Raw genomic sequence first — 25,678 nt, 5'->3', positions numbered from 1 at the left:
GGACTGAACACCAGAGGTGAGGCGAGAGTGACTTGCCCTTGACATCAAAATAGCATTTGACGAAGTGTGGCATCAAGGAGTGCTAGGAAAACTGGAGTCAATGGGAACAGAGGAAAACTCTCCATTGGTTGGAATCATACCTAGCACAAAACAAAATGGTTGTGGTTGTTGGAGGTCAATCATTTCAGTTCCAGGACATCACTGCAGGAGTTTCTCAGGGTAGTGTCCTTGGCCCAACCATTTTCAGCTGCTTCATCAATGACTATCCTTCCATCATAAGATCAGAAGTGCGGATGTTTGCTGATGGACTGCACAATGTTCAGCACCGATCGCGACTCCTCAGATACTGAAACAGTCCATGTCCAAATGCAGCAAGACCTGGATAATATCCAGGCTTGGGCTGTCAATTAGCAAGTAACATTCGCAAGTGTCAGGCAATGACCATCAACAACAGAGAATCTAACTATCGCCCCTTGACATCAATGGCATTATCATCGCTGAATCCCCCACTATCAACATCCTGGGGGGGGGGGTTACCATCAACCAGGAACTGAACTGGACTAGCCATATAAATACTGTGGCTAGGAATCCTGTGACGAGTAACTCACCTCCTGACTCCCCAAAGCCTGTCCACCATCTACAAGGCACAAATCAGGAGTGCGATGGAATACTCTTCACTTACCTTGATGAATGCAGCTCCAACAACATACAACAAGCTTTACACCACCCAGGACAAAGCAGCCCGCTTGATTGGCACCACATCCACAAATGTTCACTCCTTCCACCACTGACGCACAGCAGCAGCAGTGTGTACCATCTTCAGGATGCACTGCAGAAACTCACCAAGGCTCCTTAGGCAGCACCTTCAAAACCCACGACCAATACTATCTGGAAGGACAAGGGCAGCAGGTAGATGGGAGCACCACCACCTGCAAGTTCACCTCCAAGTCACTTACCATCCCGACTTGGAAATATATCACCATTCCTTCACTGTTGCTGGGTAAAAATCCTGGAACTCCCTTCCTAAAAGCACTGTGGGTGTACCTACATGACAGGGACTGCAGCGGTTCAAGAAGGCAGCCCACCACCACCTTCTCAAGGGAAATCAGGGAAGGACAATAAATGCTGGCCTAACCAGCGATGTCCACATCCCGTAAACAAATAAAAAAAAGGATAACGTTCTTGAGCTGCATTCGCGGGACCTACGTCAAAGGTATTCATGATAGGTTACCATGGCAAAGCAATGCCTGATCTGGTTAGTCCACACGAACCCACTCCTACTCACAGGTAGGGCCTGTTCTGTAGGCAGAATTTCACATTTGGAGTGTTTCCCGCGAAGATAGTTATACATTGTGTTGTTCAACTCATCAAAAGGAATCAAGGTGATTCCATTAACAAGGAATTTGCCTGCTCCTGAAAAAGGGCCTGTTAGTTGACCAGAGCTATGTAATTGGACCTCCTTTTTAAAAAAATTCTTCCATGGGATCTAACCTGCTCCTGTAGCCATAGTATTTGTGACTGGTCCAGTTCAGTTTCTGGTCAATGGTAACACCACCCCCACCCCAACAGAAAATGTTGATAGTAGGGAATTCAGCAATGTTAATGCCACTGAATGTCAATTGGAGATGGTTAGGTTCTCTCTTGTTGGAGATGGTCATTGCCTGGCACTTCTGTTAACATACGAACAAGGAGCAAGAGTAGGCCTTTCAGCCCCTTGTGCATGCTTCACCATTTAATAAGATCATGGCTGATGTGATAGTGACCTGAAATCTGCATCCCACCTACCACATCCCTTTGCTCGCCAAGGATCTATCCACCCCTGCCTTAAAAATATTCAGACTCTGCTCTCACCGCATTTACAGGAAGAGATCCAAAGACTCAATCCTCTGAGTGAAAAAATTTTATCACGTAGATCTTTCCGCAACAGGAAACATCCTTCTCCACATCCACCTTGTCAAGACCCCTCAGGATCTTATATGTTTCAATCAAGTCGCCTTTTACTCTTCTAAACTCCAGCGGATACAAGCCTAGTCTGTCCAACCCTTCCTCACAAGACAATCCACCCATTCCAGGTATTAGTCTGGTAAACCTTCCCTGAACTGCTTCCAACGCATTTACATCCTCCCTTAAATAAGGTGACCAATGCTATACACAGTACTCCAAATGTGGTCTCACTAGTGCCCTGTACAATTGAAGCATAACCTTCCTACTTTTGTATTTAATTCCCCTCGCAATCAATTAGCTTTCCTAATTACTTGCTGTACTAGCACACTAGCCTGTGGCACGAATGTTATTTGCCACTTTTCAGCTCAAGACTGGATATTGTCCAGGTCTTGCTGCATTTGGACATGCACTGCTTCAGTTTCTGAGGAGTCACGAATGGTGCTGAACATCATCAGCGAACATCCCCACTTCTGACCTTGTAATGGAAGGAAGGTCATTGATGAAGCAACTGAAGATGATTAGGCCTAGGAAATCCTGCAATGATGTCCTGGAACTGAGATGATTGGCCTCCAACAATCACAACCATCTTCCTTTGTGCTAGGTATGACTCCAACCAGTGGAGAGATTTTCCCCGATTCCCAGTGGCTTCAATTTTGCCAGGGCTCCTTGGTGCCACATTTGGTCAAAGTGCTGCCTTGATGTCAAGCGCAATCATTTTCATCTCACCTTGAGTTCAGCTCTTTTGTCCATGTTTGAACCAAGACTGTAATAAGACCAGGAGCTGAATGGCCCTTGCAGAACCCAAACCTAGCATCAGTGAGGTTATTCCTGGAAAGTGCCACATGATAGCACAGTCGGTGACCCCTTCCATCACTTTACTGATGATTGAGAGGTAATTGGCTAGGTTGGATTTGTCCTGTTTATCGTGGACAAAATACCCGGGCAATTTTCCATATTGTTGGGTAGATGCCAGTGTTGTAGCTGTACTGGAACAGGTAGACTGAGGCATAGCTAGTTCTGGAGTACAAGTCTTCAGTACTACTGCCTGAATGTTGTTAGAGCTCCACAGCCTTTGCAATGTCCCATGCCTTCAGCCGTTTCATGATATCATGGGGAGTGAATCGAATTGGTTGGAGGCTGGCATCTGAGATGCCGGGGGCCTCAGGAGGAGATGGACCATCCACTCTGCATTTCTGGCTGAAGATAGCTGCAAATCCTTCAGCCTTGGCTTTTGCACTGATGTGCTGGATTCCTCCATCGAGGATGGGGATATTTGTGGAGCCTTGTCCTCCTGTTAGCTGTTTAATTGTCCACCACCATTCACGACTGAATGTGGCTTTGATCTGATCCGCTGGCTGTGGGCTCACTTAGCTCGGTCTATTGCATACTGCCTCCGTTATTTGGCATGCAAGTAGCCTTGCGCTATAGCTTCACCACCTGGTTGACACCTCATTTTTAGTTATGTCTGGTACTGCTCCTGGCATGCTCTCCTACACTCTTCAATGAACCCTTGGCTTGATAGTAATGCAAGAGTGAGGGATATGCCAGGCCAACAAAGAACATGCAACTACTGTCTGGAGTTGGCTGTCACAATCCTTGTTGCAGACTGAAAAGCTAAGACTGCTAGATGTAGCTAGATGGAAATGGCAGCCTTGTTTATTCCCGAATAGACTCCAGCCAGGCAGCTACCCAAACTCTATTATTCTGCCATTTTATCTTTAGGCTCCTATCTTGCTCATCATTATCTGCTTTGATGTACTACAACAATCAGTGCCTCTTTTCACACAGCGAATAGTTAGGGTTTGGAATGCACTGCCTGGAAGTATGGTGGAGACAGGTTCAATTGAGGCATTCAGGAGGGCACTGTTTTTATTTGGATAACCTTCCAATGTACAGGGTTACGGGGAAAAGGCAGGCGGTTTGCACTCAGGTAAAATGCTCAGAGAGCCGGTGCAGACATGATGGGCTGAATGGCCTCCTTCTACACCATACCAATTCTGAGATTTCTTGGAGTTGAAACTTTCCCCTTGTCGCTTCTCAAACTCCAAATACCCAGTGCTGTGCAAACCACCCCCACTCCCCTGGCATCTTCAGTGTTGAAATCATAATTATCCCAACTCATTTTTGCTCAAAACCTACTCCACCTCAGTCTTTACTTTTTATTTCAGTCCTTAGAAAGTTTCAGCAACAATTACTGCTAAAGGGAAACCGTGGACAAATATAGCCCCATCTCAGTTAGTGTTTGAAAAATGGCAACAAAGGATATGATTATGGTTTCAAAAAGGCTTCTAAGCTGTTACTTAAGTAACTCCAATTACATGCAATCACAACATTGATGACAAGTTCATTCTTGTAATTAACGCCCATTGCACCTTTAGGTCTTTTTTGCCCTTATCCTAGATATTTAGGTTTCTGTAACACATTATTCTTGCAGGTGAGTCTGAACACCTTACTGGTCTCATATCTAGTTGAGTATCGACAGTACATCCAGAACACTGAACAGAAAACAATTTTGAAAAATGGATCATCCTTTGCCTCCACCAGGTCTCTCATTTTTAGAAGCAGGGGCATCACTAGATCAGCTTCATTTCAGATTTGAATGAGCAACTGAACTTAAGATGAATATTTAACAGTAATATATAGTAGCAATAGTAAACAACTCGTCAAACAAAGTGAACAACCACAATCTGCTTTGCTTTTAAGTTAATTATAAATGCAGTACCCCTTTCTTTTGTAGTCCAATTGAGAGAGTTAAATGAAGGTGCCAACTGACTCAGCAACCCGTTTCTTAACTGCTCCGAAACATAAGTCAGTGGGACTTCCTGGAATGCTAAATTGAAAAGTAACCAAATTATACATATAACTGAGCAAATCACATCGCATATCTCTGGCTGGGCACAACTTGTCTCCTTGCTCAAGCTTTGGAAACAATCGGCTAACATGTTGTATTTGCATTGCTTAAGACAAAGGGCTTTAATCTGACTGCAGCAATTTACATCTTGTAACTCGGGGCAGATACTGCTACAAAACTAGTACTAGCCAAAAATAGTGACTGCCTTTTAAATCTGGGTCATGATCTGGGTTGGGCACTACACAAACTTCCAATGCAAACAACTGTAAAGAAGCATGGCCCTCCCTGCAATACATTATTTAGGCGGGTTTTGTGCTGAAGGGTGTATCCAGTATACTGAAAATAATCTGGAAATTACCAATTAGAAAACAGCAGCAATACAACAACTTATTGGCATAAAGAAAGATATGAATGTATAGGATGGATAGTAACAGAACAAGTTTAGCATTTATATAAAAGCAAAATATTGAGAATGCTGGAAATCTGAAAGAGAAACAAAAAATGCTGGAAGAACTCAGCAGGTCTGACAGCATCTGTGGAGAGAGAAACAGAGTGAAAGTTTTCAGTCTATACGATCCTTCTTCAGAGCTAAAGAGTAGAAACGTGATGAAATTTATACTCAGGGGGTGGAGCAGGTGAAGCTGGAAAGAAGGCCAGTGATAGGTGGCAGCAAAGGAGAGATTGACAATTATGTCATGGACGAAAAGACAAAGGGAGTGTTAATGGTAGTGGTAAGGGCTAAAGGAGATGCTGATAGTGGCATAAAAGTAAGAAAGCAGAATGTGTGAATAGCAGAACAAGGGTCAGCACTCTGAAAGAACAACGTGGGACAAGTAACAGATAGCCCATTTGGGGTGGGGTGGGGGGAGGGGTGATGATTAGGGGAAAAAGGGATAACAAGGAGATAAAACAATGAATAAAAATGAAAATAAGTGGATAAAAGATAAAACGTTAAAAAGGGGGGTTAAAAAAGGAATGAAGACAGAGGAGAGAATTCATGGTATGAAGTTGTTGAACTCAATGTTAAGTCCGGAAGGCAGTAAAGTGCCTAATCTGAAGATGAGGTGCTGCTCCTCCAGTTTGCGTTGGGCTTCACTGGAACATTGCAGCAGGCCAAGGACAGGCATGTGGGCATGAGAGCAGGATGGTTTGTTGAAATGGCAAGTGACTGGAAGGTCTGAGTCATGCTTGCTGACAGACCAAAGGTGTGCCGCAAAGTGGTCACCCAATCTACGTTAGGTCTCCCCAATGTAGAGGCGACCATTGGGAGCAACAAATACAGTAGGCCAAATTGAAGGAGGTTTAAGTGAAGCACTGCTTCACCTGAAAGGAGTGTTTGGGGCCTTGGGGCAGGGAGGAGGTAAAGAGACAGGTGTTGCACCTTCTGCGATTGCATGGAAAGGTGCTGTGGGAAGGGGATGAGGTGTTAGGAGTGATGGAGGAATGGACCAGGGTGCCCTGGAGGGAATGGTCCCTACGGAATACTGACAGGGGGGCGGGGGTGAGGGGAAGATGTGTTTGGTGGTGGCATCATGCTGGAGTTGGCAGAAATAACGGAGGATGATCCTTTCAATGCAGAGGCTGATAGGGTGAAAAAGTGAGGAAAAGGGGGACCCAATCATGGCTCTGGAAGGGAGGGCAAGGTGTGAGGGTAGAGGTGCGGTAGTTGGGTTGGACACGGTTGAGGCCCTGTCAGCCACAGTGGATGGGAAACCTTGGTTAAGGAAGACGACAGACATGTCAGAAGCACCATTTTGGAAAGTGGCATCATCGGAATAGATGCAACAGAGATGAAGGAGCTGACAGAATGGGATGGAGTCCTTACAGGAAGCAGGGTGAGGCGCCGTAGTCGAGGTAGCTGTGGAAGTCAGTGGGCTTGTAATGAATATTGGTGGACAGTCTATCACCAGAAACGGAGAGAGAGAAGTCAAGGAAGGGAAGTGAAGTGTCGGAGATGGGCCATGTGAAGGTGATAGAGGGTTGGAAATTCGAAGCAAAATTGATAAATTCTTCCAGGTCCAGACAAGAGCATGAAGCAGTACCGAAACAGTCGCTGATGTACCGAAAGAGAGTTGTGGAAGGGTGCCTGGCTAAGACTGGAACAAGTTCCACATAACCTCCATCCCTTCCCGTCTCTCTGACCCCACCCCTTGCCGTGTATTCACCATATCCTCTGACTTGCCCCTATCTGATGCTAAATGCTCTGTACGCAAAGGACTCTGTTTCACACACATACATCCTCGCCTCAATGAATTTCAGGCTCGGCGTGATGCTGAACTCTTCTTCCTCCGCCTTCCTCTCTGTGCTCACTTCTTTGGACCCTGTTCTACGGATCCTTTCACCCGCCTCCAGTATTCTCCCTCCACCTGGCCTTACCTGCTCTTGATCTTTTTGTTGAGAACTGTTGGTGTGACATCGGCCGTCTCAATTTCTCTGCTCCTCACCCATTCTAACCTGTCTCCTTCTGAACTTGCTGTACTCCGTTCTCTTAGGTCCAATTCTGACTTTGTTATTAAACCTGCTGACAAAGGTGGTGCTGTTCTTGTCTGGAGTACTAACCTCTGCCTCGCAGAGGCTGAGTGCTAACTCTCAGACACTTTTCCTACCCCCCCCGCCCCGAAACATGACCCCATCATCGAACATCAAGCCATTTTTCCAGGACCATCACTGACCTCATCTCTTCTGGAGATTTTCCCTCCACAGCTTCCAATCTCAGTCTCCCAACCCCGGACAGTCCGCTTTTACCTCTTCCCCAAAATCCACAAACAGGACTGCCCCGGTAGACCCATCGCATCAGCTTGTTTCTGCCCCACAGAACCCATTTTTTTCTATCTTGGCCCCATTCTCTTTCTCCTTGTTCAGTCTCTTGCCACCTACATCCATGATTCCTCTGATGCCCCATGTCATATCAACAATCTCCAGTTTCCTGGCCCCAACCACCTCCTCTTCACTATGGATGTCCAATCCCTCTACACCGCCATCCCCAACAAGATTGGTTTGAGAGCTCTTTGCTTCTCCCTTGAACAGAGGCTCAAACAATACCCATCCACCATCACTCTACTCTGTCTGGCTGAACTTGTTCTCCCACTGAACAATTTCTCCTTAAACTCGTCTCACTTCCTCCAAATAAAAGGTGTGGCTATGGGTACCTGCATGGGCCCCAGTTATGCCTGTCTTTTTGTGGGGTATGTGGAACACTCCTTGCTCCAGTCCTACTCAGGCCCCCTCCCACAACTCTTTCTCCGGTACATCGATGACTGTTTCGGTGCTGCTTCATGTTCTTGTCTGGACCTGGAAAAACTCATCAATTTTGCTTCCAATTTCCACCCCTCTTATCACCTTCACATGGTCCATTTCCGACACTTCTCTTCTTTGACTTCTCTGTCTCTATTTCTGGTGATAGATTGTCCACCAGTATTCATTATAAGCCCACCGACCTCCCACAGCCACCTCGACTACAGCTCCTCACATCCTGCTTCCTGTAAAGACTATCTCATTCTCTCAGTTCCTTCGCCTCTGTTCTGTTGATGCCACTTTCCAAAACGGCACTTCTGACGTGTCTTCCTTAACCAAGGTTTTCCACCCACTGTGGTTGACAGGGCCCTCAACCGTGTCCAACCAACCTCCCATGCCTCTGCCCTCACACCTTCCCATCCCTCCCAGAGCCATGATAGGGCCCCCCTTTTCAACCCACTGGCCTCCGCATTCAAAGGATCAGCCTCCGTCATTTCCGCCAACTCCAGCATGATGCCATCACCAAACACATCTTTCCCTCACCTCCCCGTCAGCATTCCGTTCCCTCCAGGACACACTGGTCCACTCCTCCATCACTCTCAACACCTCTTCCCCTTCCCACAGCATCTTCCCATGCAATTGCAGAAGGTGCAACACCTGCCCCTGTACCTCCTCCCTCCTCACCGTCCAAGGGCTCAAACACGCCTTTCAGGTGAAGCCACTTGCACCTCCTTCAATTTGGTTTACTGCATTCACTGCTCCCAATGTGGTCTCCTCTACTTTGTAGAGGCTAACAGACTGGGTGACCGCTTTAAGGAACACCTTCGGTCTGTCCACAAGCATGACTTGGGCCTTCCTGTCGCTTGCCATTTCAACAAACCATCCTGCTCTCATGCCCACATGTCCGTCTTTGGCCTGCTGCAATGTTTCAGTGAAGCTCACCGCAAACTGGAGAACAGCACCTCATCTTCTGATTAGGTATTTTACAGCCTTCCGCACTTAACATCGAGTTCAACAACTTTAGGCCATGAGCTCTCTCCTCTATCTTCACTCCTTTTTTAACCCCCTTTAAAATTTATTTTCATTTTTTATCCACTCATTTTCATTTTTATTCATTGTTTTATCCCCTTGCTATCCCTTTCTCCATCCTTTTTCCTCCAATCATCACCCCTCCCCCCACCCCACTCCCAAAAGGGCCATCTGTTACTTGTTCTTTCACAGAATGCTTACCCTTGTTCTGCTGTTAACACATTCTGCTTTCTTACCTTTATGCCACTATCAGCATCTCCTTTAGCCCTTACCACTACCATTAACACTCCCTTTGTCTTTTCGTCCATGACATCTTTGTCAATCTCTCCTTTGCCCCCACCTATTGGTTTTCTTTCCAACTTCACCTGCTCCAGCCCCTTAATCAGTATAAATTTCATCACAGTTCTACTTCTCTTTAGCTCTGAAGAAGGGTCATACAGACTCAAAACTTTAACTCTGTTTCTCTCTCCGCAGGTGCTGTCAGGCCTGCTGAGTTTCTCCAGCATTTTCTGTTTCTATATAAGCCTAACACTTAAACTGTCCCTTGGCTTGAATGAGAGCATCCGTCATCAGCTGAGCTCACTGAAAAAGCCAAGGATATCCTTTAGCACCATAGCGTAGCCTATGTTGGTTGAAGGCACCATCACAGGTTTAAAAGTAGTGCAGAAAGACAAATGGGAAATTAAAAAGTCATTAAAGCCAGTAGCAGTAAGAGTGGAGTCAAAGTCATAATTCAAGCAGATATGGCAATACAGAGCAATAAAGGCAGCATAATACAGGTAGAGCACCTCAAGTCCGGCTATCCAAAAGCCGATAGTGTCTGAAAATCAGACATTTTTATAATCTTCCATGCATCAATTTTATGAGTGTAAAATAAAAACTTACCTGGACAATTCGGTTAGGCCCTGCATTGGTGCGATGTGGTTCCAGACTAGTTACCAGCTTCCCCGCTGCTTGGGCTCATGCTCCAAGCGACCCTTGACCCATCTTGACCCAATCTGCCCATGGCCCGACCTGAAATCTGGCAAGGTCTCGGTCCCAAGGGTGCAGGTTTTGAGGTACTATACCTGTTTACCAATTTATTTCACACTACTCCAGCATACCTCAAATCTGATCTTTTAAAATGGTGATGTCTTTTTAAAAATATCCATCTTGGTTTCAAATTTAACATGCACCTATACCCAACTCATCCCTTCCGATCACACTATCCACCTTTTGTTCTGAAGGTCAGCAACTTCCATCTGCCACTACCTAGGTTTTATATTTGAATTGTCGTTTCTTATAACTGTGCACTATGCTTACAGTTTTATAATAACTAGTTTCCATTTAGCTGCAGCACATCATTCTGGGCACCCAATCACATTTGCAACTGGCATTCTACAAGTGATAACCATGAATAGGCTTTAGATACTAATTTGAGGTGTGTAATGTTTATAACAGTTTGCAATATATACACCAATGATGTCCTGTCTTTTCTGGAGGTAGCCAAACAGAAACAGTTATTTTAGCTTCAGACCAGGACTCCAATTGCATTGCCAAAATTCTAGTCAACACTTCAGCATGAAACTTACTCAGTAAGAATGTAGACCCAAACCCAGAAGAATATTTTATTCCCCATCCTCATGAGGTTGAAGGTATGGGCTAAAGACCTGCTTCTGGCTTAAGCTGCTCTATAGCCAAGCACTGGAAAAAGATTAGCAATAATTGGGAATAGATATCCCTTTCCACAGAGCTTGATACTGTCTCCATTCAAGAGCACAGTCAAGATCAGCAAACACTGAGCTAACTGCACGTTTGAGAAATATATCCCAGTTCAAAGTGAGAATTACTAACCCGTAATGCAGTGGCAAAATTATTCTTTAGGTTTGTAGCAATGCTCATTAGTAATGGTTCCCTGCATGTAATCATAGCCATTCCTGCAGTGAGGTTACGCATCATGTGATGGGCTGCAACTCGCATCCGCGACTCCTCAGAATCCAGGGCAAAATCTTTCCTAACTATCTGTTCACATGTGGTCATGGCAATCTTGATGGAACGGTCAACAACAGGATGAACAAGCTCCTGCACAGCACGTTCTATTGCCTGCCGCACGTATGACTTCAACTGAGGGTGGGCTTGGAACAAAGGAATCTGAAAAAGAAAGATTAATACATTAAACACAGAGCCATTTAACAAGTGACATTTATCCTAATGTTTTGTATAAGCAAGTGTTTCTGCATTTAAAATAAATTGATAAAATGCTCCTTAAACCCAAGTGACTCTTAGATTAATACAGGGTGAACTTGCAAATCTTGTGTTTTAGCTACAGAGGTTAAATGCATTTATCCTTTGTACTTAAGGGCCAAACACAGTAGTGCAGCATGGATCCAATTCAAACTGTTCTGCCAGCTAAGTGGGAAGTGGCAGGAAGCAAGGGTGAAAATTAAAAGCAATGCTCCCCCTTGGGTAGAGCCTCATGCTTCCTAACAATCAGCAAAGTGGGCAGTGGCAGCAGCATAGGAGCAAACAGTCTGTTCCACCTCCTCGAAGTCAAAGCTAGCGGCCAGGGGTAACCGCAGACCACGGAAGATTGGGAAGTGTGCTAAGTGGAGGTGGGAGGGAGAAAAACAGTGCACTGGTAACAGTGGTAGTGGTAATGCTTTCCTTCATTATAATCTTATTTCTTGAATGAAGTGTAATCACTTTTGTGGGAAACGTGGCAGCCAATTTGCACACAGCAAGCTTCGACAAACATGAATGTGATAATGGCTAGGTGACCTGTTTCTGTGATATTGATTGGTTAGCTATTGCCCAGTACACCTGGGATAATGCCCCTGCTCTTCTTTGAAGGAGTGCCATGGATTCTTTATACCCACTTGAGGGAGCAGACAGGACCCTGGTTTAAAGTCTCATCTGAAAGACACTACTTCTGACAGTGCCGCATTCCCTCCATATTGCACAGGAATGTCAACCTTGATATTTGTGCTTAATTCCCAAAGTGGGACTTGAACCCACAACCTTCTGATGCAAAGGAGAGTGTGCTGCCAACTGAGCCATAACTAACACTGAAAACCAGGAAATAGCACTGTACTTTTAAAACTTGGACATCATTTTGGCCACGTATTCTTATAGGATTCATTCTGAAAGCATGCAATAGTTTGAGAATAGAAGTGCAAAGAGGAAAGCTGAAATGAGGAATTAAATAAAAACGAAAAGGTCCAAATATTGATGAATGAGGGAAACCACATCTAGTTATTTAATATTTGTCTAAATCTCAACATGTAAAACAAAATAAGATAAGATGTTGGTTCAGTGTAGTCGAGCACCAAATCTTTAGCTGACCCGATTTACCCATCAAGACGGCAATGCTTTGCAAAAAGAAACAAATTTGTCCTGACATGACTGCCTTGCAGATCAGATGTTGACCCATAATGTCATTGCAGTTCAAGTAGAATGGCAACATTTCCTGGTGTATTGCAGTCATGAAAATAACAAGTTGGCTGAGCACTGGTTAATTTAATCCAGTTGATTTCGCTATGTTACCAAGCAACCACCCAGATTTGCAATTCTGTGGTGCGTAGCTTGCTTTACTTCTGAAGCAAATTATTCTTTTTTAAATAAAACAGACATTGGATAAGATTTCAGCACAACTACTTGAGATAGATGAAACTTTTAAGCATCAACATTATCAGACTTCTCTATCCAAATACCAAGAAAGTTAATTTACCCACACAACACACAGCTCACTAATATCAAACATTTAATATATCAGGCACCTAACTGATAATGAACTTAGAGCTGCTGAAAAGCACATTTAAAAATTATGCACCAGTACATCTGTGGGCATTGGTTACTGAATTATTCATAGTAAGGTATGCAGATTGCGAAACCAAGGGAAGGTGACAGGAGCAAGAAATTGATTAGTGACACAGATCTTGAACTTGGCCAAGACAGACAAAGGTGGATGCAGTCATAGCTACTTTTGCCTGCTGTGCTAAAACAACAGACAAAAGCAGGCTGTACAGAGGAAATTTTCATGGGTCTAGCCCAACGTTGCAAATATTGGAGGAGATTTTAATGATTGAAGTGTGAAAGAACACGGCTTATTTTTCTTCCATTTAATACAATGGAAGAAAAATCAGCAGAGTTCATTATAAACATCAGGCTCATTTTTCCAATCTTTGCTGCATCTGGGTGCAGAAGCATGAACGTTTTTCTTTACATACTGGGTGCCAAGCAGAAGTTGAGCAAATACCTTGCAATTCCCCAGAATGCAGAATTCCAATGCTTCCCTCTCTTCACCCAATTTGAATGAGACCTTACACATTTTCAGAAGAAAGTTGAATTAACAGGAAAGAATCCACACATCTACACAGTTTGTGCCAGGACCATACTGGAATGCTGTACAGACTGGGCAATTACTTCAATATACCAGAAATAATTTCTGAAAGGGTTAGCTAGCTCCAAATGGACAGCACTGCAGCACACCCTAAGCAGCAAGACTGAATGTTAATTTAGGATCTCTATACTGTGTTTATGAATTGAGTGGCACCATGCACCCAGTTGTACCATTACTTGGCCAGAGTATGGAGATGTCTCAGCACAATTAGCCATGGCTGCAAAGAATATCCTTGGCCTCCAAGCAATATAGACAACCTCGGCTGCCTCTAAGGATGAAGGCTTCATGGCTGCTGCTGGCTGCCAGGTGTTGGCATGCATGATTTTGCAAACAGACTGCACCAGAGTTTATGTAGGGTGAGGAATTATGGCACTGACTGTAGGACACTGTGCTCCATCTATACTCCCGTGCTCAATTGTTTTTGCCATTTCTCAGAAATTCATAGCACTGTTTAGGGAAGGTAATCAATCAACTGGTTCTAGCCAACAGCATGAGTCAACTGGTGAACATAGCTACGAATGGCAAACTGAAATGTGGGTGGTACTCCTATTTAATGCCTGTAAGGATCCTGTTGTGTGAAAACTGATGGCATTGAAACAGCCACCAGCCTGCTTGTTTGCTTCAGGCATGCGATAAAACTATGCAGCTTTGAGGTATTATTCTTCAGGCAAACTGTGCCTTGGTTGTTTCGGTCAATTTTCTGGTTTGTAGGGTTGATGGTGCAGTAAATGATCCTGTGGTGCAACTGATCAGTCAGGCATTCCTCAGTCCTCCACAAAACCCTAGACTATCACTTTAAATATAAAGTGCAAACGATACACTGGATCTTAGAAAGTTTCTGGAAGGCAACAAATTAAAACAAACTTTCAAAATTAGGCTGCTCTGTACTGTCACACTGGGAAGTGCAGATTTAAGAGAAATCTACATTCTCATTGTACTTTACAAAATGTTAGATGCCCATTTTCAACATTTCTTGACATATTTTCAAGTGTAGTTATGGCTCATTTTGTGGCTTTGAGCCAATTATAATCTAAATTATATTCTAACATTTACTTCTTTTTTGGTAAAACTGCCAATAGACTTCATGCCCAAAATAATTAGAAAGAAAGAGTATTTGATAAACTAACTCACTGAAGACTAGCACAAGTCACTGCCTTATGTATTAAAGAGGCATTGGTCAACAGGATCCCTATTCTCCACTCAACATCTACACGAGGCAAGAGGACTTTTGAAGCATCACAAATGCCGAAGGTCACCTTGCCCATTACTGACGCATCATACTGAAATCTACTTACATTTGGGTTGACTGTAATGTGAGGTGCCAAGGCAGCCAGTGAATACACATTGATGTCGTGGTAGCTGAATTGAGGTTGTGGAGGGACCGTGGATGTACACGTGGTGGTTGTGGCCGGAGTCACTGGTGCAGCTAGAAAGCAAAAGCATAAAATCAATTCTCCAAATTCTTTTTTTTTTTTACTACTGGCATATAATATTCCAAGGGCCCACAAGTGGCAGGCATTTTCAGGAAACAAAGGCCATTTCTTTAAAACAAATTTAAAAATAAACATGTTAATGAATAACTTCTGGGGGAAAGCAAAGAAGGATATATCCACTAAGTTGGAAACAATGAAGAAATGATTAATTAGACTGTGTGATAGGGCTTTAATGAACAGGTTTCAAATACAACTTGCATCCTGTGAAGACTGCGAATTGGTCACTAAATGTAAATACATTGTAGTACTCAACAATTTAAAGCTATGAGAGATCATTGAATACTCTCAGCCAAAATATGTTGATTAGAAAAAAAAGTAAAAAATTGTATACAGGTTTGGACTATCCCAATGCATCCACCGTTTGATGGTTCCTGGGTGTGACATGATTTGTTTTCTTAGCAATTAGTAGCATGTGCATAACCAGAAATCCTTAAAAAATGTAATGTTTCGATGCTCTGCTTCCTTGATATCGCATTGATGGCAGATCCCAATTGAACACCCAGCTGTTAATTTGCGAGATTTTGCATTTCCCCCCGCTTGCAATAGTGGGACACATCTTTCAGCAGATAATCGATTTCTCAAGCTTGCATTTTTAAAATAAAACAAAAGAATTTAGAAAATTTCAGAAGTGCATAATTAAACAATTCTATAAAAGTTTATGATCACACACAAGTACATTTAATTATAGGTATATTACTTTTGTAAAGAAGCTGAGTTAACCTCCTGTCACCAGGCTTTGCTGAATGATGAAGTGGGAGTAATAAATGTTTGGCGGGGGGGTATATCAGCTTGCAGAAAGCTACATATAAATAAATGTGTATAGTATAGCTAAATTGAACTGCTGCAGGAGCAATGCATTGAATGGGTCTTTAAAACTACTCATTCCCATTTAATGCAATGTTTAGAAGAACCTGCAATGAACTGTAAAGCCTAAAAAGAATAATTCAAACCGCTTCTGAGATTGAAAGTGGGTGTGGGGAAGAGAAGTTTGGCTGGTTAAATTTATTGACTGAAGGATATTTCAACTGTATATTCATTAGGAGTAAAACTTAAAACTGCACAGAATTTTTATGAATTTGTTCCATTACAGGAGTTTTAAATAAATTTTGGGAAAGCAGAAGTAATGTTATTATGGGTACAACTTCACTTGAGAAATTGTTCGACCTTAGCATACAATCAAGGTATTGTTGATCAGGGGAGGGGTAAGTGGGAGTTGGTGGTGAGGATACGAGAAATTCTTTAAGTCAACTGTTCTGCAAAGAAAAAATTTATACCCAGAATAGCCAAGTGACATTCCCCACTCTGCATAAGGTCCCATTCAGGACTGTGCTCTTGCCTCTTTGTTCACCAGAGGCACCAAGGGAAAAAGAGACACTGCTGTTCCAACTCCAAAAGGAAGGAAGAGGGGTAGGCAGAGAGTGAGCTCTATGTTGTATGGGAGAGGGATCTGATGCAGAGTTGTGAAGAAGCTCACTCGATTTCTGGGATGATGGCTGTTTGTATCCTGTTTGGACATGGAGAACAAACAATGGAAGAATTCAACTTTATAGCCAAAAGCTGTCATGGATAAAAGCAGTCATTTGTGACCAGAACTTCCAGGACAGACGTTCTTTTGTAGTCCAAGGCAACAAAAGGCAGCACAATAAAGTACTGTAAATACAAGAAAACAAGAATAGCTGGGAAGGAGGATCTAAGTGCAGATGTTTACTGAAGTTAACAAATGAAAGGCTGAAGTAGCTATCATATTTATGCCTGTATGGCGCAACAAGTAGGAATATATCAGTTAACTGGAAATTTGTTCTAACTGAAATGTTTGTCTTATGAATGGAAACACACCCATCTCCATTCAAAAACGTAATAAATCACAGCACCTCAAAATATTTATTAATAAACTGAATGTTGTGACAAAAGTTGTGCCTAAAATTTATACTTTGTTCTTTTTAAATTATCATGGTACACAAGAGATTTAAAAGTCAGCTTCACTAACAGAATTCAAGCCCAGCTTGATACAGTTGTTGCAAAGACCAGGTGTCTGAAGAAGAAAAGATTTGCTTGTAAGTGTTTCTCATTAGAAGTTTAAAAAAAGGCATTAAATGTGCTTGTTCCTGGTCTTTTTTTTGAAAGCAAATACCAGAAATTCCTTCTGAAACGGTTATAAGTTGCAAGCTTATTATTTTGCACCACCCAGCTAAATAAATTTAGCTGTAAAAGTATATGCTGTGTTGCTGCTACTGTTCACTTATATTTTTGTAAATTAAGTTTATTTTGCAGGAAGAGACAAAGTAAAAGACTTATTCCAGTGTTAGCCTGCTACCTCCCAAAAGACAGGAAGAGTTAAGTGAAAGCAGAGCATAAAACCAGCTGCTGAAATAAATTAAAAGGAAATCGCTGTTATTTACAGATACCAAGCTACCTGAGCAAGTGTGAACACTTGCTCAAGGATGTTGGGAAGTACATGGATGCCCGAAACATCAAAACTTTAAAGAAACCCCATAAAGCTCCACCTTTTTTGCAATATTGCTGCAAACCATCTGAACAGTACAGATTGGAAATTCCCTTTGCTCACTGGTTAATTGAATCCAGAAGTCACAATGACAAAGCATATTTTAAATATAGGACACAGAACTACGGCTTAAAACTAACTACAATCAACTGCAGAGTGGAGCAATGAGAGAAAACAATATAAAAGAAAACAAGGGCAAAGCTCGCTTAGCTTTTCCCTCCTCTCCTTAAAGTGTTATGTCTGTGCGAGTACAGTTTCAGAAGCTGGCCACTACCCATGGTCAAGAACCTCGCCCATGTAGCTGTTCATTGGCAATCCTAAAGAATGAGTGCCAGCAGGCAACTTGACAGTGAAAGGCAGCACATCAGAGCCCTGCGCAGTCCTCACCCAACACCAAGACTTTCCAGCAGAAGGTCACTGGATAGCACAGGTTAGATAAGTATGACAACACAGCATTATTGGTGTGTCACAGAAGTTATCACAGCCACTTCATATTAGGGTTTTTCACATTTGTGAAATAGCTCCAATGGTGCTCCGTGTAACATTCCACAATCTCTTTTAAACATCTACTGCAAAAGGAGTGCAATGCCTGACTAGACACGTCATACCGTGAATATCAAATAAACTCAACGAACATGCAATAGCTGAAAATCTTTGCAGTATGATAGAAACGGCCAAGTGAAGTCCTGGTATCCAGAATCAGAAATTTACTTGACTGCCACCATTTTAAAATCAAAGGCAAATGATGAAACTTAACTAAAACGTGCAACATAAAGCGGGTAAGAAAGATAACCCATTGTATTTACAGGTAGAATTTTTAGTTCTCCACCACCACAATCTCCCCCAATTTAAACTGCAGGGGCACTGAAAAAGTACTAGACAGCTTTCTGGTGCATCAGGGCCGCAACCGACCTAACACAGTATGAACAATGATTTGAAGTGAATGTCAGATTACAAAAATGCCATCAATAGTCAGGCCAGATTGATTTTTTGGAAGAGGCGGGGGGACGGGTGAGGATTTTTTAAAATCGAAGACAGATGACTAAACAGGACAGGTTGAATGGGCCAAACAGCCTTTCTCTCTTAGTATTACAAAGATGAGCCATTCCATTTAGCTGCATTAACTTATTATACAATATAAATCCAAACAGTCATCTCATGTATGTTCCAGAAACTTTTCCCTGAAAATCATTTATCTGCTAGTTGAAAATAAAATAAATGGCAAAATATTAACACAAAAATGCAGGCATACCAAACCCTAGGATGTTTAATTCCAGTGTCCTCCGTTCTACATCTTACATTACTGGCAGGACTGAAGCAGTAGCGTCTGGTACAGCACATCATGAATTCTAGAATTATATAGCAATTACATCAAAATAGCTGCTGTACACCCCAAAAAGACCGCACAATGGCCACAGCTGTTAGAGTATTATAACTTGCATTTTTGAACCTTCAGAAGACTGACTCCTCCACTGGAAAAACATTTCCCCTCCCAGCTGCTGTAGAGCCACTTCTCCTCCTTTGTCAGCTAAAGACCAAGGCTTCAATCTGGCCTACCGGTAATGCCTGCAAAGCCAGGTTCCCTCTGGGTCCTAGTGCACTCCGTGTTTAAAAACCTGACCCACCCTTTATTTTACATCAAACATAATGATCTGCATTGTGGTATAGGCAATCAAAGGAAAATAATTCAGGTTAGTAACCATTTATAATTAATCAGCGCCGAGTTACATCAATTTTAGACTAAAAGAATGTGTACCACAGAATTTCTTCCTTTGCAAGCAAAATTACTTAACCTAATACTGAACAAAAATAAAAGCACTTTACCAGTGGTGACAACTACAGGCAGCTCCTCTGGTATTTTGGACTCTCTCTTTGGAGCAGATAGCTGTTCCTCTAGATTTGTCAATTTTTCTTTGTCCTTGAGTAAAGTTCCAGGCTTCAAGTCGTTGATATCCAAAGCCAGATTTTTACACAAGACCTCAATTTCAAACTTCAGGTTCAACTAGAAAAATATATTTTTTGAAAAAACAGTTAACAAATAGTTCCAACTTCCAAACCAATGCCAACATAGATGGTACCCACCCATAAATGATCAGCTTAACAAACGATCAAATTATTGCAGTCCTGGTCTAAAATACTTCAAACTCCTCGAAAATATCACTACTTGAAATGCATTTAGGTCAACCTGAGCACCCTCATTTCCCCAAGGGTGTGCTGCAATTTGAAGTAATGCCTGTATTTTTGACAAATGAACTGTGCTGAGCCACCACCCTTCTTCATACTGCAATGGTCTGAAACAGAAGACCTTCTTGAGGAGGAATGGTCCGTTTCTGAATCCTCACTTGCCTTACAGCTATTAAAACTTTCCAATGCCTGTACCAAGAGACAGTAAAAGAACTGAAAATCTGAAACAGAAAATGTAAACTCGTAGCATCTGAGAGAAGAGGGATCAACCTTGCAGACATAGGCCATGAACCAGAACTTCACCAGCATTAGCAAAGAGTCACTACCCAAAATGTTAATCTACCTTTTTTCTCTTTTCAGGTACCACTAGCTGGCTGTTGTGCATTCTGTGTTTTTATTTCTGGCAACTGCATCACTAGTGCATTCAACCCCTTGGGACAGCACTGCCTGGACTGGGTCTGTGACCAGAAGTGGAACAGGGAGGAATAGACATCATTGCAAGATAGTTAGCCACATATCAGGGCAGGCTTCCAAATTAAACACTTGGCAGTAACGGAGTCCCTAAAACATTGCTTCAGTGGAGGGCTGGCTGTCTCTGCAATAGGAGGGCAAGCATGCTGTTGACAACCAAGCAAAATAACTTCAGTTGTGGCTCAGAAACACGAAAGAGATCAGCTACCATTTCTTCCAGTTTTCTGCAGTGGGGCAACAGCAATATCTTATTTCTTATAAAGGGTGAAAGAATGCTGTGCTGCCTCCTACAAACACAGGCTTCATGTTGCTGTATCACTGGAAGCAGGACTCCAGGTCAGTCTCTTAATCCTCCACTTTGTTGTTCACAGGGCCTCATTACAACCACATCCTCAGTTCTTTGATTGGAGGAAACAATATTGAACATAATAAGAGCAAGGGCACTGAATCATCATTCACTGAAGTAATTCCCAGCTAAGCTTGGTCAGAAAGCAAAACACTGACAGGGCCATTTAACTCCCAGGGTAAATTATCACTTAACCTAAAGAAATTTGTTCTTGGCTAAGGCACAATTTGGTGGGTATCATTCTTGGTTAAGTGGTACCATTAAAACAGTGAAATGGCAACTGAAAAACTGGAGATCCTTCTCCATGCTAAACAGTAGAGGCAATTATATATACAAATAGTTGCTTGGTTGAGGTACTAGATAACCGGTACAGGTCAGTGTTTTATGCCAATAATTTTATCATTGCTGAAAAAAAGAGACAAGTTGAAACATTTTGTCTTGCTTTCATCAGGACACTTTGCAAGAGTACCAATATAAGGGGGAAAACAACAATTTATACTACGTGAAGAGAGTGATGATTGGTTGGCAAGTGGACTCTGATTAGTAGAGGCGTTTCCATGGAGAATGTGCCACTGATGGTGACTGACAGTTAACCGCCAAGCGTTGTTTAAAATTTAAACCAGGCAGCTTGACCCTGATTGGTCAAGGAATTGCCCTGAGGAATGAGTCAGCGAATGGATGTCACTTGCTTCGTTTAGCTGAAACAGGTGCAATGTGTGTATATGTTCTTTCCGTCCACAAGGAACAGGGCCCTGTGTATTAATGTACGCAGCTTCCAGTACAAGCAAACACACCACACTGCGAGCCTGACGAACAATCTTAAATTGGTTGTCAGCATAATTCTTAGCACACTGAGGATTATTTAGCAAATACTATCCAATCGCGGCATCACATTTAATGTTGGACATTGTGTTTTGAGTTTTGCAAGCATGGGCTGGCTGAGTACGGTCTGTGCCTTGCCCGTTGCAAACAGCAGCTGGGACATGTAGTTTGATACAATCTGCTAGTCTTTGGGATGTACGGCCTACATACCTACCATCACATTGGTACTGAAATTCAAGTACCACATTACTCATTTGTGTGATAGGCAGAATGTCTTTTTGACCTGACAGCAGCATCCTGTTATTGGCGAATATGACTCGTGTTACTACTTGCATAGTAGCAGGGTGAAACAGCTAGGTTCACCTGCTGTTCAAATTTTTGAGATACCTTGCCCTTCCAGGGTAATCTGTGCACTTTTCAGGGCCGAAAGTAATGGCCTTAGGCCCATTCATGAGTTTGCGTGAAATACAGCACAAAATGATCTGATCAGGGTAGCCATTATCCTGCAGGGATAATGTTTTCCCCTTATATTGGTATTCTTGCGAAGTCCTGATGAGTACAAGACATGTCTCCTTTTTTCAGCAATACTGAAGTTCTGTACTTCCAAAAAGACATTTTATCATTGTGCTTATGATCAAAAGTAACAAAATCAGATTCTATTCATACCTTTAAAATAGTTATCCAATTCCCTTTTGAAAGCAATTAAATTTATATCCATCATCCTTTCAGGTAGTGCATTCCAGATCAAAACTCGCTATGCAAAAACAAAATTCTAATTTCCCCCAAAATGTTTGTTAATTGTCTTGCCATCTATTGCCATAGGTTACTGACCACCCTGCCAGGGGAAAAAGGTTTTCTCTATTTATTCCATCAAAACTCCCTCATAATTTACAACACAAAATGGAGTTGATGAAATGCTGAGAACTCAGGCAGCGGTGAAGTGAATTCTAGTAACTTAACCAGATTACAACATTCTAGCTGGTTTCCACTCCCCCTACATGGCACATTCATATTTAAACAACCTACACCGAGCTTTTTATATATACATCCCCCTCCCCTGATTTTTTCCCTAATCCTTCCTCTCTGTAGCCATCCGCTACCTCAACCGAGTGGCTAAGTATGACGTGTTAAAGAGAACTTTCAAATATAAATGACAAAACAGCATATCCCAGTTATGATGAGATGGAACATCTAAGTGATAAACGTGCATGGATTTGACGTTTTCTTTCAGGTCAAAAAGTTTATTTTTAAAACAATGTAGCTTTTCACTAAATGTAGCTACATAAACCTATACCTGCTATTGCCTGAGCAATAACACTAACTAGGCAGGTGTATTCTTTTAATGAGGATGTCAATAGATCCTTTCTGAACTTATTGCACTTTACAGATTTAAGTCGATGGAAACAAGTCGTTCCAAACATAACAATATGTTGTCAGAAAAGTACTAAAAGAAGAAACAAATGACAAAATGCAATTATTTCATCCAGCACTAGTACTACATTCAGCATTCGCATCTAATATGGAAGCGTGCAAGTTTATTTTCATTGACTGCTCCGTGATGCCATCATCTGTCCTTGACAGTCTGGTCAGATTTAATTACAAAGGGTATAAATTTAGGACAATGGATTTGAGAGTAGAAACAAAATTTAGCAAGCATTTTGAAATGTTTGAACTAACATATTAGCAAAATGACATGGTTGTACTGCACATGATTTTTGGGAGAATACAAATTAAGTAAGGGAAAAACGGAATTTGACACAAAAACATCTTTCCACATGGCCTGAGCCCTTGAGAAGGTTTCCTACTCATTTCTTCCCACTCTTCCTCTTAAAGGTTTCTGCAAGAAATTTGATGTCAACTTCTAAAACTGGACTGAATAATGATATCTAAACTTTCATATTTTGTAAAAAAGTTCAAGCACAATCAGGAGATATTGCTCTGTAATACTCATGTGTTTCTCAACAATAATATAGCAAGTCTGCACGAACTGTTTTCTAATAGCATCATACAGCGTAATCCCCTGGCAGCAATCAGTAAAAATCAGAAGGGCTTTACCTTCAAATCATGCTCTTGATGCAGCTCTGCTAGTACATTCATAATGGCCATTGTCCAAGGATTTGGAGGCCTAAAAACCTATGATAACATAATTCACAAAGTTAGAAACCATTTGTACAAGCCAACAGAATATTGAAAAACCCAACTCATTTCTGGATCAAAAAAAACTAAGAAAATTGATTGTACTTCTTCACTCCCACCCCCTTCCCAAACAATAGGTCTCTTCTATCACATATCAGGCCCCAACCAAGTTACCACTGCACAGTAAAGAGCAAGTAATAGGTACAGGAAAGTGATCTCCAACTGCTTATTTTCCCCGTTTCTGCTGGCCTCCATTATAGAATAGTATTACTTTGGAGGAAACTACTGGAACAATTTAATGACAGATAAGGAAATATACTGATTATACTGATATTCACCCACTGACTGCCACTTAATTGTTCCTCTTAATTTGCAGGTGTTGCCATCCTTTACCTGAAGGGTAGGATCCTAATTTCAAATCCAACATTTTTTGAAATATTTTAACTTTCAGTTAGATGCGCCATTCAGGTTTGGTGAATCAAAGATTCACCACATTGTATTATAGAAGGGAGATGCTTCAGCAATCAATCTTCTGCTATAAATGTATGAATGCATGCAATCAACTGACAAGAGCATATCCTGCTCAAATTGTGACTGTTGGCAAAGGGATTAATACTGTAACGTTACTTACTAACCAATCTATCACCTTTTTTAAACTATTGGTGACACAGTATGATAAAACGGAGGTAGTCCAGGAGACTGGGTGCCTCAGCGAATTATGTTAGGCACTTGTATAGATACCCTTGAAAGTAAGGCTCAAATCCAGGCACCCAGTGGTTGTGAAAAGCTCCATATGAATGCAAGTCTGTCTTGCTTTTCAACCAGCAACAAACTCATCTTAATTGGCACAAAGAAAATTCAAAGATGGAAAATAAAAATTGAAGGTGGAAAAAGACAACAGTCACACACTGAATTATCTGAAACCCAAATATATTGCCCAAGAACAATGCAACACATCGAACATAGCCATGGTGAGCCATGAATATTTCCAGCTAAACCCCCAGAAAGTGCAACCAGATGGACGAGGGTCTTTTTAAAACAAAAAGCACCTAAAATGGAAAATAGTTTAAAGATTCCCTGCAATAAATCAAGTCTTGATGTTAACTCTTAAATCTCACCTTCATTGTTTAAAAATAAAAATCACTGTCCTGGTCCTCCTCCCGCAGTAACATTCAGAAACATACCATTCAAGTTGAGGCTTCACAGCCGCAAAAAAAGCAACATCTCAGTGTAGTGTAAAACAATACCATATGGTGTCAGCACTGAGTTCATCCAAAAAGGTATCTCAGCTACTGTGGTATAATTACAGCTGGGTGCACTGCTAATCTTTTAGAAATCTTTATTTCAATACCACTCAGAATCTGCTTTCCTCTCATTTAAATCTAACTTTGAGACTTCACTGGCAGTTGAAGACCAGCACTCTAAGCATGGACTAAGTACGTATGGAATAGCACAAGCCTGCCAGCCATTAGGTAAGGCGACCCTGGCTTGGTAAGCAGCAGAATGTTTATCAAATGGTGTGTGCTGGTATGAGGCACAGTTCGAGCTCATTAAACCCCAGCAGTACCCTTGTGCACACATGGATGTCCAAAATTTCAGCTCTTGCCAAGCTGCACCTAAACTCTCTGGATTTATGGGATGTATCCTCACAGAGAGTGCAAGTGTAATCCACATTAAGATAGAAAAGAAACATTACCTGTGCTGATATCTTACTGGCTTGGTTTAAAGACTTAAGCAAGGAATTGGGTTTCTGCAAGTCCAAGGGTCAAGCAACCTCATAACCCCAAAAAATGTTTTTAAACTGGATTACAACTAAACCAGCAAAAGGTGGCTGTTGATCCCGCTCATACGAAGTCTTGTCTTATAAGCCGCCTGACGCCTGCCACAGATCCAAATCTGTAGTCTCTTCCAAACCAAGAACCCATCCATCATTTTTTCTTTTGTAGCCAACAGCTGCTATAGAGCTGCAGGCCAGGTTAGAGCTGCAGGTCTAGAATCCATCACAGGATGACACGAGGTTTCCTCTTGCACTGCACGTTCAAAGACTGCATTTATAAGTGAATTGCTCAAGCTAAAAGCTGGCTGCACAGCACTTCACCCCGTACTTGCTGTCCCGCTTGCTTCAACATCTTCCCAGTTTCTCGGCTGCTTTTTTGCCACAGGAACTGTTGTTCAGCATTTTGAAATATGTTCTTTTTGGGCAACTGTTTCCAACACAAAGGCCATTGCATCGACCTTGGTCTTTTTTCATGCATCCATTAGCTTCAAATACAGTATAAAATAAACA

At 42.1% G+C, this 25,678-nt stretch overlaps 1 protein-coding gene across 6 annotated transcripts in view; it reads right to left on the bottom strand.

The window, feature by feature from the left end:
- Nucleotides 1-25,678, bottom strand: part of cnot1 (CCR4-NOT transcription complex, subunit 1) — a 190,227-nt gene that overhangs the window by 26,926 nt on the left and 137,623 nt on the right. For all 6 annotated transcript variants that reach the window (XM_078543933.1, XM_078543932.1, XM_078543931.1 and 3 more), the window contains 4 exons: nucleotides 23,311-23,388; nucleotides 19,257-19,434; nucleotides 14,732-14,862; nucleotides 10,892-11,188 (listed from right to left, as the gene is read on the bottom strand). In XM_078543933.1, the coding sequence (XP_078400059.1) occupies nucleotides 10,892-11,188; nucleotides 14,732-14,862; nucleotides 19,257-19,434; nucleotides 23,311-23,388 (684 nt within the window). The remainder of the gene's footprint in view (nucleotides 1-10,891; nucleotides 11,189-14,731; nucleotides 14,863-19,256; nucleotides 19,435-23,310; nucleotides 23,389-25,678) is intronic.

The sequence above is a fragment of the Cetorhinus maximus genome, chromosome 6 (genome assembly GCF_964194155.1).
Source record: "Cetorhinus maximus chromosome 6, sCetMax3.hap1.1, whole genome shotgun sequence".
Classification (NCBI taxonomy): Eukaryota; Metazoa; Chordata; class Chondrichthyes; order Lamniformes; family Cetorhinidae; genus Cetorhinus; species Cetorhinus maximus.
This window is presented reverse-complemented; position numbering and strand designations above follow the sequence as displayed.